The following is a 15,402-nucleotide window of genomic DNA, read 5'->3' as shown; positions in this document are numbered from 1 at the left end:
GTTAAATAAATCTCTTCGGCGAAAACAGGATAATTTAGATCGAACTTCACTTGGTAAGTTCGTTTGATCATTCAATTATTATTTATATTGGAAATAAATCATCCCTCAGGACAAGACAAGACCAAACTCTATAAGCCGTACAAAATTGAACATTTCAATTAATTAATCAAATACTCATCTTCATTTCCACAATGCTACTCCAAAAACCTGATGCTTAAAGTAAGGTATTTTATAAATAACAGAGCACAACTCCACCGAAACCTTCTCCCAGTCCACAAATAAAGCGAATGAGTTAATCAAGTTTTTCATTTTTCACTCTACATTGGAATCTAGGGAATATAAAAAAAAGGTACTAAGGTCGCTGGAGTTAATTTTGGATGTAATTATACTGAAAATTAGAAATGTTTTAGCACAGAAAGGTTTCATTAATCTAACGTAACCTTTGAAGGTAATTTGGCTAATAGAAGTCTGGATACAACGACGTCTGGTCTCACCAGAACAACGGACGTCACAGTTTTGTAACAAAATAGAAGCTTAATTAAAAATTACTTGAAAAATTGAACTGCCTAATTGAAAGGTCGTGGGTTCGATCCCCGCATTAAACAGCTAGATTTTTTCAAGTTATTTATAACTTAGTTTGAGAAGCGACTAATCGCTAAGAAATTTTAATAAAAATAGAAGATGTAAGAACAAGATAGGATGTCATAGTTTTAACTTAAATGTACCGTCACTCCTAACTGCACATTCCATAATCTAATCTAATCCAAAATATTTATTAAAGACCAGTATTTTGGCACTTGTGAACGTCAAAAATAAAAAGGTAGCCGTTAAGGGGCACTTTAATGTCTCCTTATCTTTTGGACTCTACCAGAGTTTCGAGACAAACATATGGCAAGTCCTAAGAAGAAACACCGGAACAACAGAATGAGAAATGGAGGAGAACCTTACGTTCTGAAATATCTTACTTTTAACGATCACATTCTAACAACTAATGGACAATTACTAGGGTGAAAATTATTGTGTAGTCTTTTTCCAATGGTTGATCATTGGATAGGAATGGTTACAGTTCAAACTCAAACAAATTCTATCAAAACCATTCTAGTAACTCTTCTCGGCTATTCTAAACTTAACAAATCATAATACGAATTTCGACCTTATGCCACTGGCCGAAGAAAAGAAAGCAGATCTAAACGACCATATGTGTAACTGACGGGTTATATTACTGGTGCAATTGGAGCTATTGAAATGACCTTGTCCGCGTTTGTGGACAATGACAATGGATACTGTTTATTTAATCTAGTTGCCTTGTTTTTTAAATGTGGCGAGGAATATTACTAAGACTACCATATAGGGAAAAGAATAACGACATTAAATTTTAAGGTAATAAGATATGCCAAGGCTCTTTAAGTAACTTTTATCGTAACTTAAAGTTGTGTTATTTCTAGTACGGTGGGCGTTAACTTTAGGAGAAAAATCTGGATTGATTTGCTAGTAATGCATTAGGTATTTAGGTACTAGAATTGAATTTTAGTCCAAACAAATAAAGTCATTTTAATCTTGAGAGTAGTATCGGAACAGTTACAAACGTCCGTCCTTCTAGCCAAATATGTTAAAAGTATACGAAGGAGGTTTCACTGCTTCTACCATAGATATAAGAACAAAAGACCAGCAGCTGCATCGCTTCAATAGCCTAATTGATAAAGGAGTCTATAGCTCGACCGATTCTACAACTCATTCTCAAATTAGGTAAGTACAATTCCCAGATGATCTTAAACGCGAAAATGCTGTTAAGTTTCCAGTTAAATAAATATCGCAGAGTTATTCAATTGAAACTAGATTTCCGGAAAAGATTGTAACACTACTCACACACCTATACCTACTTGATTTATGTTAGAGAAAAAAATAACCACTGTGTATTTACTTTACAGTACATAAAGTGGGCAGTTTCGATAACCTTTTACATACTAAAAATAGAGCTTTTATAAGCTCATTCACAGCTCAAACGGTGCACAAAAAAGCTGCACAAGCGTTCACAGAGGGCTTTCATTAAAAGCTGTTGATTAAACCCATTCACGCGAAATGAGCTGGAGGTTCAATCAAACACAAAGAGGAATGGAATTGCAGAAAATTGCTATCATTTGCAACATAAATGTACGTAATTCCAACTAAAGTATGATGTTTAGAACTAAACTTAGAGAATAACGTGTTTCAATGCCGTAAGAGGTTATTGCGCTCGTTAATTGTTTACACAACTATTTCATAAAGTTACACAATATTACAAGTCTTATTACCTTTCATAAGGTTCCCGTCTCTCGTAAAATCTCATAAGCTACCGTAAGTAAATCTACTCCATTTATTTACAATAACTTTTGACAACAACCTAAAACCAAAATTTGTCAAACATAATATTTGTTAAACCCAATACAGGGTGTTAGGTAAATGGGTATATGAGCCGACACTAGCCCATGTTAACATGGGCATTTAGATGGTATGGTGAAGTCAGAAATTTGATATCATCATTTTAATTTTTTAAATTATCATACAAAATAAATTTTATAAAATCCGATTTGTATGAAAATTAAATAATTAAAATGAAGATACCAACTTTCTGACTTCACCATACCATTTATATGCCCATGTTAACATGTGCTAGTGTCGGCTCATATACCCATTTACCTAATACCCTGTATATTACTTTAATTTTTACTTCTTAAAAGTACTACAAACAAGCGGAATTTAGAGTTATCGAGTACTGATTGAAGTAGGTGACTTTTACATGTAAAATGTTTAGTTTGGTCGGTTTCCAATTTGTATGAGGAATCGGTCTACACCAAATCGGTATAATGTGCGCACTTCTATACATGTTCAAGTTCATCCCTACTTATTAACAGTCCGATCAAACTATCGGTCGTCAAAAAGTCTGTCTAAAACTTGAATAATATTTTAACCAAATATTGTCTCAGATACTAGCCAAGATCTGCAAGTCGCAGTTTGTCTTGGCAACAATTAATGGCTCGAAAGGCACACAACCAGCGCCGTCCAACTTAGAAATAATGGTATCTTTATCTTTCAACTTCGAGCGAGCAGTTTCTAAAGAGTTTTCAATAACTTGTTGCATGCCTTCAATACAACAACGTTAGAAACATGGGTAAGAAGAATATAGAGGCACAATTTCTAAACGTCTTTATTGACGGCTAACAAGAAAAATACACAAATACTTTTCTTAACTTTATTGTATGGTAGCAAGGTGAACTTTATGTCACATGGCATTTTTCCCAACGAAGCTTAGGTTCTTTTTAAATTCATTTTCAGATTGTTGAAAATATGCAAAATCCAAAAACAACGAAGTTAGGCTTGTTGCTAACTAATACAATTATAGTCGGTTTTATTGGATATATTAGTAGACAAAAAGTTTCTCAAGAGCCAAATATTCAGAACCAGTCGTAAGAAGAAACCATCCCATGTTACACTGCAAACCCTTTCAAATACCATTAAAGTAATCAAACCAAAACCAACTAAAGGACCAAAACATCCAAAACCTTTGTTCTTATCTTGACAGACAAGTCCGATCGTCTCCAAAACCCCAAAATAAACCGTCGGAATGCGCACACGTCGGCATTCCGTCGCGACTCTAAAACGTCACGATAGAGAATTCCTATCGAAGAGGAAGGCTATCTGCAATCACCCTCCTGTCTGTCAGGGCCTTATCTTAGACCTGTCATGTCTGCGCCCCCAGGGGAAATATACGGGCGCATGTTACGTCCGCGAACGCTGCGTGTTTATTTTAAACTATGAGTACTTCATTTGTACTGTCCGTTGTTTCGAGAAGTAGGAATTATTGATTTATGTTCTGCGAATAACGGAATTAATCATTCCCACCTTGTTTTCCCCCACTGCAACTCCTGTGTGGCCAGGATTTACGTGGGTAGACCCGGCTAAAAAGTGGTTTTTAGCCGCGATTAAAACCAAATAAAACCCAATCCGTCAACGACTTGACCTGAAGGATATTCAACACTCTTGGAACCCACCACACCCACAAGATTTTAGAGATTCGATCCGTTCTAAATATAATAATGTATTAGAGACTGGGTACTGCCGATATTATGCCATATAAAACCTTAAAAAGAGGAATTTTGTTATTTTAATAATGTCCGAGTCTTATTTACCTATTAAGGATTTCAATATAAAAATACTTTTTCATTTTAAAATTAATGAAATCGCATCAGTTTCACACGGTTTAAACCGCCGTATGTTTCCAAACTCGAGTGTTATCTGCAATGACGTCTGCGCCCTTCGCGCCACAAAGCGTAAGGACGCAATATCTAGGCCAAAGAAAGGTGAACACTGGAGCCACGGTAATACTATCTATACAGTATTCCAACTCGGCCATATTTTTGAAATAAATGTCAACAGCCCCGCGGTACGTCACGGTATGACAACATGCGATAGGGCTGCTCACCTATAGTACCCATTCTAATTACTATCTACTTAGAATTTCTATCGAGTTTTGTGATTGTAATTTTTTTTTATATTTAGACAAACAAAATACTTTGTGAATGGAATAGGATAAAAATGCTTGTTGTTTTGTGATTAGTAGATTTAATTTAAAAAAATATAGGTACTAAAATAATTTTGAATCTACTAATCATAATGACCTGTTACTTTAATTTCAGGCGGGCGAAGTCGTGGGCCAAAGCTGGTTTTTTACAATATAATTTTCATTTCGAATCACACTGACTGAAAATGACCATTTCTGACAGTTAGTGACTAGTTTTTGACTTGATCGTTTAAAACGGTCAGTCAAATTCAATCACCTTAGTCATTTTCAACGGTAGGCCATCGACGTCCGTTCGGCACATTCGCGACACCCCTAACTTTTGGATTTCGACCACGTCCCGAGATTTGAAATTCGAAGGAAAGCTCGCGTTTCGTAGGTTTATATGAAGTTACAATACTTTATGATATTATTACCGTGCTGGAGCATGCCGGCTTAAGGGCATACACACCTGTGTACAAAGCCCTTTCTTCGATAGAGCTTTTGACATCTCCGAAAATTGATCAAAATACTTCAAACGAAGATAGAGTACATTGGCGTCTGAAAATAGATCAGAATAGTTAAGAAGATGCCTATTCCCCGTACTTTTATACTCGTTTTGACATTCAGATTAGTTTAAATTAGATCAGGTAAGATAGAAAGAAAGTCAATAGTACCTTTGGCAGTTCCATACTTTTTTGTAAACTAATCTTCAAGAACGTAGAGACGTGCCTGCTTACTACTGCCTACGATGCATATTTGATGGGTTTTTTGTAACTATACATTACAGCCTAGCCTATAAATGGGTCCTAAACACAAGCGTAGATTAAAGAGACAAAGATAGTGTGTACGAGTATGTATACGACAAATGTTTTGAGTTATTAAGTACTCGCCTAGTGGCTATTACGTTTCGAACAATCTATTTTATATGCAACGCGTACGTTCAACATCAACAAGATGATGTAGAATCCTCTGTTTACAAACAATGACGTATTGTTACAATTATACATAACTACGCGTCTCAAACACAAACTTGGTGAAAAACAAAGCACGAAAATTAAAAAGTCATCACGAACATCTTGCGCCCTCCGCCGTTTGATCATATTTTATTTGGCCCAAATTAAAACCGGCAAATCCGTTTCTTTACGACTATAAATTTTAAAGCCATTTTTCTCTAGGGCTAAGCCCCGTATTTACTCGTTTTTTCTCTGTCTTCACGCTATAATGTATTAAGTGCGACCTTTTCACGAAATCCGTTCAAATTACTTTCAGACTAAATTTGAGGGTGGTCGAGGAAAATTTAAAAGCTGGATTTAATTATGTTTACCGGGGGATAAAGGAAAGGGTTTGGGATAACGCCCGGCGTTTTTACTTTGCCAGTAATTTTTGTTGGGCAATAAAGGTGATAATCATTTGCCAGCTTTTTTAAGTGTATTCGTTACTGCCCGTTCTTTATTTTACTCAATAAAATTAAGCCTTGACAACAGTTATTAGTAAGATAATTATAGTGTTAGTATGGTTCAGACTCATCAGAAACAGTTTATTGTGTTTTGGTCAAATGAAGAACATATTAGATCCAACCTAAAAGAATATAGGTCCGCTAAAACATTATAGTCCAGTAGAATTAACTTTTAAATCGGAAATAATTCCTACAAAAGATTTTATTGTTTTAATGGCTTCATTGGTTGCCCATTAAGACTCTCCTAAGTTTTCGACTTCGACGGAGTTGTGCTTAAGTGGTGGGGGCCCCCGAAAGAGGCAATTTTACGGTTTTCCGGTTATACCGCGTAAAGGACTTACCCTATCAAAAAGTGGTCTTCATGACGGTTGAAGGGCACTTAATCCTGCATTGAATAAGACCAAATTCATATGTTTTGGACAAACCGTTCTCGCGCTAATGTTCGGCAAAGTAGAAAATATACGTATAATTAATGACCCTCTCCACGTCCAATGTTTGTTACCCACAGGCTTCCAAGTCTTGAAAAGGGCCACCTTAACCAGTGTAACCCTATCAAGGCTTACGAGCTTGATGCGCCTATCCTTGTTCGTCCCAGCCGTTCCTTAACTGCGGTTGCTGCACCTCTTCCTGGCACTCACCTGAACGACTCTGTGTTACCTACTGTGGCTGCCCCTCTTCCTTGTATCCTCCTGCATGACTACGTTGCCTAGCCGAATGCCTGGTCTAAGGTTCGACGCCAAAAATCAACAACAACAAGTTCATATTAAAACGCTGAAGAGTTTTTTGTTTGTTTGTTTGAACGCGCTAATCTTAAGAATTACTAGTTTGATTGAAATCATTATTTTTGTGTTGAATAATTGAATGATCAAACGAACTTACCAAGTGAAGTTCGATCTAAATTATCCTGTTTTCGCCGAAGAGATTTAAGGTCCCTCCCAACCCGAAGATTTCTATATCTTCTTCCCTGGAGGTAAACGTCAATGTCATCTCTTCTCTAAATATAATGAGACCGCTCGGACACCGAGCCCACAGCGTGGTAGGGGTGGGGTTGCCCGCTCTTTTGTTTTTTAATACTACTACGCTGAATATTGTGTGCGGATTGGGTTGTCGTACAGGGGTACTACATGGTAAAATAAATCTCTTCGGCGAAAACAGGATAATTTAGATCGAACTTCACTTGGTAAGTTCGTTTGATCATTCAATTCTACTGGCCTATTAGTCAAAAAGCTATGTCAGACGAAAAAGGCGTCTTAAAAGGCGTCACTTCCACAATAATCCATAGTCAAAGGAATACTTAAATACAGATTTTTTTTTATACAGGATAAGGTAGGTATTTCACCGCAATCGCACCTGGTACATATCTGCCCTGTAAGTGCCTATTCACTCTCGCCTTGAAAAGGCACGGATTATAGTGTTTGGGAAAGACAGCAACTGCGCAGGCAGCGATTTTCAGTCCCAGGTTTTTGACGCAAGTTTTGACGATGGCTTTTGACGATAGTTCCATGGTGGTTTATCATGAACAATTTCTGTTTCGAGCCACTTTCACGAGTAAACAAATAGCAAAAGATTTTAGGGTGTTATCCGCGAACTATGCCCTGACAAAAGCCCATAGATAAGACTGGCATCCGGATTCCCTGAGAGCACCGATAACACATCATAGTCTCATACAAGCGCCGTACAACACTCGTAAAGTCGTTCATAGAAACAGAGCTATCCTTCCGCGAGGGCAGACGAGCGACTTATTTTAAACATTTTACACCGACAACTTATATAATCATTGTACCAAATACGTCTCTTCTTGTACTATGGTGATTTATCGCTGTTCTTAGAGTACTTGATTTATATTTGACTTAAACTAGCCCATCAAGTAAAGCAATATCATCAAATATTATGACCCATCTTTGTTTATTTAAACATTCATTAATAGGCATTTTAAATACAATACATATTAGAAAGATCCAGTACCTACCTGAACATAGAACATGAGAACATAGCTAGTCAAGTAAGGGACGTTCATGCCAATAGCGAGGTCCAGCTCTAAGTTGTAAAATATTGGCTAAAACCATCGACACATTCAATACTAAGCTGGCAAAAACACCGTGCGACAAATCGCACCTCAGTCGCAAGTCTGCCCAGCAATTTTTTACAACCTTTATCATTACACATTCTGACTCCCACCCATCAAAGGCCCGGACCCCTATAAATAAGGCGCAGGCCTTCAGATTGGCGGGTATAAATGAAAGGGTGAAGGAAATTACGGTTTTTTAGTACGGAACCCGTTGCGTGTCGCTGTCGCAGTAAACAATTTTTCATATCCCGGGAAGGCTGTATTGAGTACAGCATTATGTGACTTGATGGAATGTTTTATGGTGACCATAAGGTATTAGGCTTGCAAGGGTCAATGCAACGGGTGGGGGAGTCATTTGTTGTTTTGTACAACCGCAGAAGAAATTGTATTTTGGTAGAGAATAAACGAAATAATACCAAGTAATAGCAAAGTACGTGGGTATTACATACAAGCCCCTTTTTAAGTAATTAAACATAGTAGCACTGCTATGCATAGGTACCACATCAGGGACTTAGTGTGTCATAGAGCACATTGAAAAGCATACCAAAGCACACCAAAATATTTGAGCTAGACACTTCTACGGGCTTGAGTAATTCTATTAAAGGCATAGAACCTAAAAATGGGTCGAAGCTGAGATCCTAAGTCTGGGAAATCCTACCAAACGTAAATCCAAAAATAATCAATTTAGGTCAGAAGCCACTAAAGTCCTTGTTATAGATAAATCCCAGGCCCAGATATAGCCCTGTTGCTTCAAGTAATATGGTTCGTCGAAAATAATTTCTTCGACATTATCTAGGTCAGATCCAATCAGAAGATCGGGAGTAATATTTCCTAGAATGAACAATGGATTTACTGAAAATATCGGTAGGTATTTTGTACAGTTAAAATTAAATATATTATTTTCCCAATTCTTGAATTTACTACTGTTACTGGTGCTGAATCTTAATGTTTTCCTAATAAGTTCGCTTGTTTCATTATCACGATTACAAAGAAAGATTTACTAATTAATTTTATCAAAAAGATAACTAACTATGAAATAAAAATAGATAAAAAGTCAACGTAGGTAAGTTATTCTTTAAGCTGACTGTTCATTTACAACATTTTGGTTATTTTTGAATGCAAAAGGGTAACAATTCGTCAGTTGCAACATAACTCATGCCGCATATACATTTGAACCTTACTGGTACAAACTTAGGGTTTATTCTCCAGTGTTCAAGGGTAGCAATAGCATACATTATGCACCAATCGTCTAGAGGTTAAACTTTCCGGCAGTCTAGAAACTTGTCTGATGCATTAATTAATAAATAATTAATAAAGCTAGATGCAGGCGCGACTCGTAAACACCACCGCGGGGTGCATAGAGTAGAGAGTATGAGGCGATGCATCATGTCAATACTGTGGCTAAAGTTTGGGCATAGACAAGACAAAGTGGAGCTAGACTGCTAGCTTTCTTCTATGGCTTTCACCGCAAGTATTTTTCTAATAATCTATACTAATTATAAATGCGAAATTAACTCTGTCTGCCTGTCTGTCTATCTGTCTTGCTTTCACGCCTAAACCACTGAACCGATTTTGATGAAATTTAGCATAAAGATAGTTTGAGTCCCGGGAAAGGACGAAGGATAGTTTTTATCCCGGTTTTGGAAACAGGGACGCGCGCGATAAAGTTTTTCTGTGACAGACAAAATTCCACGCGGGCGAAGCCGCGGGCGGATAGCTAGTTTCGTATAAAAGACCACTACAACGATGATTGAAGTATGAATTTGTACTATTCATCGTAAACTTAGCAGTCCACTGCTGAACGTAAGCTTACTCCAAAGAACGTCAAAAAGCACGATATCCCACTTTTTCATTTAGCCGCTGCCAGACATAATCCTGAGGTCGTCGGTCCATCGTCCAATTATAAATAAATATTTATGTGTGAAAAAATCTTATTTCAGTATCCATTCAGTCTCATCAACCTCAGAACAACATATCGCTGGTAGATAACAAACACGTAGCCAATCTTTTTAACGCAACAATTTGTTCATCCCGCCATCACACCTCTCGGCTGAAACAGGCAGTATATTACATTAGACGTCAAAACATGTTCGGGACAGGCACGGCCATGTTCACGAGTAGGGCTTGCTAATGGGAAATTCCCGGATCTAAAATTTCCGGGAAATCCCGGTACTAACGTGGTACTTTAATCAAAACCGATACCGTTATAGTGTGGTCCCGGTGCTCTTAAAAAGGAATTACTTAATAGGTAGGTAGTTCGTTCGTTTCGGCCAAATGACGTCCACTGCTGGACAAAGACCTTTCCATAACGATAACGACCGGTCCTGCTAATAGGTATTATAGTAAAACCGATATGGAGCAAATCTGTAACGATTTCTAAGAAAATAAGGTTGTGGTGTTAAAAAATATTAAAAGGTAGGCCAAAAAATGGATTAGGATTATTTCATTGGTAAAACATTTCATTTTCTTATTCTAAAAAATACCGGGAGTGCCGGTACAAAGCCCAGACCAGTCCAGACCCCAGTACCGGTAACCGAATTTCCAAAAACCGGACCCATTATACAAACCCTAGCTGTAGGTGGGCGAGACTCGATTCACGTATCTGTAAATAATATCCACGAGACTTTCTAGAGTGCCGTCAACCGGAACGCCTGCCACTTTCAGTTTTGAGTCTCAGTGCTCGTGCATTGTTAGAATTACCCAAATGTTTCTAGAATACTGTCGATTTTTAGGGTTCCGTAGCCAAATGGCAAAAAACGGAACCCTAATAGATTCGTCATGTCTGTCTGTCCGTCTGTCCGTCCGTATGTCACAGCCATTTTTTTCCGAAACTATAAGAGCTATACTGTTGAAACTTGGTAGTTGGTAGGTAGATGTATTCTGTGAACCGCATTAAGAGATTTTGATTGAAAATTTTAAAAATAATAATAAATATTGGGGGATCTTATATCTGATACTTAGAACTGAAACTCAAAAAATTTTTTTTCATCAAACACATACGTGTGGATAGGTCTTCAAAAATGATATCAAGGTTTCTAAAATACTTTTTTTCTACCGAATAGTTTGCGTGACAGACGCTTCCAAAGTGGAAAAAAGTTGGTCCCCCCCCCCCTCTAACTTCTAAAATAAGAAAATGAAAAATCTAAAAAACTCATATGATGTATGTACCTACATTACTATAAAAACTACCAACGAAAATTGTTTTGAACGAGATCTAGTAAGTAGTTTTTTTTTAATAACCTCGTAAATCGTAAACCGCTTATTACCGCGTAATCTTTCATACAAATAACTTAAATTAAAAAAAAAAATCATAAATCAATGGTACGGAACCCTTTGTGCGTGAGTCCGACACGCACTTGGCCGGTTTTCTAAGATTATTGAGTTCGTAATTTAAAGTCGCCATATCTCTTTTATCGCTACAAAACATTTCTTACAGACAGCCCGAGAGGACAGCTGTTTAAATTAATAGAGGAAGGTGTATTAGCTCTACCTTAGTTGGGAGCTGTAAATTGGTATGATAGTGGAAATGACTCATTTATCCAAGTGAAATTAATTGAGTAATTGACACAATTATCCAATAATCCCAAGATTACAACTTCTTTAAAAAAAACACTCCCATTTGATTGGATCCTGAAAATTGAGTCGTTTTGTTGTCAATTGAGTTCGCTAACTGGTGACATTAATCTTTACCATACGAAATCGATGGCTGATTCGCTTTCTGCCGACTAAAAGTATGTCAATATTGTCAATTGACTAGAGCGTCAATCACCTCATTTTATTTCTAAGAAACTACAACATCCAACCACAACTTCAAGTATCAAGGTTTTATCAAAACAAAACAGCATCATCATAAACACTGCTCAACCATACTTCTTTCAGCCTATTTGAAATACTGCGCCGAGTGTACACATCACCGTAACGGCAGCCTGGTGCGATCTGGTCGGACATTCAATATCCGCCACGATATGATCTGCTAAGAGATTGGTACACAAGTTGCTAAACGAAATCTTTGGGAGATTTACCCGAAGCCCTTTGAGGAACTTTCACTTGATAAGTAAGAAAGATAATAAGTAAGTACAAGGATATAAACAAACTTGAAGACAGACAGACAGTCATCACTATTAAGTAGTCATTCCTAGACACAACTTATTTAAAAAGACACTTCTATTTAGTCCTGAACACTGAGCAAGATTTCAAGTTTGTTGTTTGATTTAAACGCGATTATCAAAAAATGATATAGAGTCGTAATTATTCCGCTTTCATGGTATTTCTGAATAAAAAACACTGATAAATCTTAATTATATCAGAGAAGACTTCATAAACGCCACCGATTTTATTGTTAAGATTCCAAAAAAACTTACTATTTGATTAAAATATCACAAAACATTTTTCACGATCAGTACATAATGACAAGCGAGTCCAGGTCATCGGACTCGCTTTCTGATGCATACCGGCATCGTTTAAACGGCACTACGTTGGACAATTTTCCCACATACAAAGCACTCACACTAGCCCTTTTAATTTTCTTCGAAGTCCCCGCTTTGGGTGGTCTCCCCGGTCTTTTCTTGCGGATATTCGAATTCCCCTTTTCGTTTTTAGGGTTAATACGCTGGAATAGATTTTCCTTCGCCTCGATTTGCACAGTTCTCTGCCTTGCTTGGTTGATGCTCGGACTCTGGGTAGACCCTTGGGCTCGCTTGACTGAGTTCGTTTCGATGCCAACGTTGGCTTTAAGACACGTGGTGTGGTCTGGGTCTTCGTGAGGTCCTTTTGAAGCAAACACGGCCTTCATTGTTTGTCTGCAATTTTCAAAAGGAAACTGAAAAACTAAGCATTTTAGATAATTAGCCTTTTGTGGTCTACGTATCTAGTCTACAAAAGCTAAACTTCTTACAACCCACCCGTTGGAAGTCTAAGATTTTGTCTCAAACCAAAGGTCCAGAGGTCGAAATCATCAATGAAAGGTGACATAGAATACAAGAATTGCTGTAGTTAAAGAAGAATAGAATGTAACTAAAATATAAACCTGATCTCATCAGCAGAATTAAAATCCAGTGTTTTCAAATCGTTCATGTTATGAGACGTTTGTTCAGGATGCAGTGTGTCCAGTTTCGACGTGGTCGGCTCTCCATCTGCTTTGTCATCATCATCAGAGTCATCATGCTTGCCGTCCCCACACTGATCCTGAGACATCACAACAATGGGTACGGAACAGTAAAAAATTATAAAATTTTACAAAGTAAACAGAATCAAAGTTTGAAAACGTCAGGCGATCCCATTACATAGACAAAGGAGAAGTTGCGCAGTTAAATCTTATTTTATTTTAAGGAGGTTTAATACATTCTTCAAAGTTTTAAACGCTTTGCTCAATTCGCTGAAGGTTGCGGAGTTTTGAGATCTCTCACGTAAAGTGTTCTTGAAATCCTCAAATCAATGGCGTTTCAAACTGCCTTTGAAACTTTATAAGTAGTTTTAAGTGTATTAATAAATTAATTTATTTGCATTATAAAAACGACTAGGCCAAATCAAGTAAAAAAGAAGGACGAATGATGTCAAACAGTTTTTGGTTTGGAAATGGATTGAAAAGAATTGTGAAACGCTCAAAAAATTGGTTACCATTGGTCTAATTTATTGAAACTCAACCAAACAGGCTTTAATATTTAATTGATCAAAACAAAATTAGAATACCTACTAGGATTATAGCGCTAACATGCTAATATTTACAACGTTTGACTGTCACTAATTGCACCTAATTTTGAGCCCAACAAACATAAATTATGACGAGTTTAAGTACTTCATCAAGGACAGCGCATCAAAAGAATCATTAGCATACAAACAACCTCACCACAAAAACTGCATTCACTTCCAAGATTACAAACCCCTTGTAATCTCTGATTGTCGCGAACCCTAGCTGTCCATGGCGAAATTAATCAAGACGATCTCACCACAGTTGCTTATGGAGTTATGGTGAGACGTAAATAATTCACCAGCGGCGGAGATGAGGCACAACGCTTTCATTGTGCCAGTACGACACACAGGGGAACAATGGCTAATAAGCTTCATAATTTAACGCAAATTCACCTCGGTTCAAGTCGACGTAGGATGCACAGACGAACTAGTATGATATGGATTCAAAAATATTCTCAAGTCTTCTTGAATTCTTGAATAATTTCTGATATAACACTGGATAAACACCTATCTCAGTAAAAATGGCAATTCAAAAGCAGGAGAGTCGTGTATTTCACTGAAAATCTATACGACGTTACTTTAAATGAAAAAAAAAATTAGCAAGCGGAGCAATTTTGTATAGGCACCTTTTAAGTCAACAGTAAGTACCTGATCGTTATGATTAATATTTAGCGCTTTATTCATACAATTTGGTTCTTTATTTGTCACAGTCAGTCATGAAAGCATCTTAGTGAGCGAAAGTTTAGAAGTTTTAACCAAATAAAATAAAGGTATCGTTCTGCGAACACTTAGTAATTTTACCCGGTGAAAATAAGAATGAGATTTGCAAGTAGATGCGTCTGTTGACGGAGATGAAGTAAATACTCATTCATATGAAAACTAAACTCCAGAATATTTTAAATCTAATTATAAAGTCTCAACTCTGTCATAATATTTCGTCGCCCTACTTATTAAGGCAATGTTCAGCAGTGTGGAATCAGCCCAAGGTTCGCAGTTCGTACTTGCGCCGGCAGCTGACTTACATACTTGCAAATATTAAATTAACTTACGTAGAGGCAAATGTTCCACAGGACTTATTATAACTACGTATGTCCCAGGATATGATATTATGAAGAGGTGAATTTTGAGGGTGGCAACATCTTTGCTGCGGTATTTTTAGGTAAGCTTTTGCTTTTAATAATTTAGAAAGAACTTGAAAAACTCTAATTTTTATGAGACATTTGTCTTCATATAAAATGAGTTTTTCTGTTATCATTTTAGTATCACGATGACTGTGTTCATTACAGTCGTTTTACCTACTACGAGTATAGGTAAGTACCTAGTATATTTTCCTATGGGTTTCGAAGCAAGATAAGTACGGAAGGTTATTTAATGTTGATTTCATTATAGCCCATAAGGAACTTACCTTATCTGGCCAACCGATTATTTTGTTACATCAAATAATCTGGCCTAATATGTAATAAATATCGTAAATAATGTTACAAATCCAAAATGGTTTCCTTACATCAAAAGGCCCATGACCCCAGACCGCTTGTTGTCCGTACTAATTGGCTGTTCGTAACTCCCCGTAGTCGGCCGTAGTCCGTAGCAGTTCGTAGCCGGAGGCATCTGACTTGTTTGCTTATTGCTACGAACCGCAACCGATTTCAGGCT

At 37.1% G+C, this 15,402-nt stretch overlaps 1 protein-coding gene across 1 annotated transcript; it reads right to left on the bottom strand.

The window, feature by feature from the left end:
- Positions 1 to 12,395: 12,395 nt before the first annotated feature.
- Positions 12,396 to 13,321, bottom strand: LOC114363762 (uncharacterized). Its single transcript, XM_028319578.1, has 2 exons — positions 13,088 to 13,321; positions 12,396 to 12,860 (listed from the first exon to the last, which is right to left on the bottom strand). The coding sequence occupies exons 1-2, from the start codon at positions 13,252 to 13,254 to the stop codon at positions 12,458 to 12,460; spliced, it is 570 nt and encodes a 189-aa protein (XP_028175379.1). The 5' UTR covers positions 13,255 to 13,321; the 3' UTR covers positions 12,396 to 12,457.
- Positions 13,322 to 15,402: the final 2,081 nt, after the last annotated feature.

Source organism: Ostrinia furnacalis, unplaced genomic scaffold (assembly GCF_004193835.3).
Source record: "Ostrinia furnacalis isolate ACB-3 unplaced genomic scaffold, ASM419383v2 OfSCF7284, whole genome shotgun sequence".
Taxonomy (NCBI): domain Eukaryota; kingdom Metazoa; phylum Arthropoda; class Insecta; order Lepidoptera; family Crambidae; genus Ostrinia; species Ostrinia furnacalis.
Note: the sequence above shows the minus strand (reverse complement) of the source record. Positions and strands in the feature narration are given on the sequence as shown.

What these genes read in the sequence shown, in the direction of transcription:
- LOC114363762 (XM_028319578.1), bottom strand. Translation starts at nt 13,254, where the DNA reads ATGTCTCAGGATCAGTGTGGGGACGGCAAGCATGATGACTCTGATGAT. An exon ending in AATTCTGCTGATGAGATCAG is followed by an intron (nt 12,861 to 13,087) that starts GTTTATATTTTA and finishes TGAAAATTGCAG; the next exon opens with ACAAACAATGAAGGCCGTGT.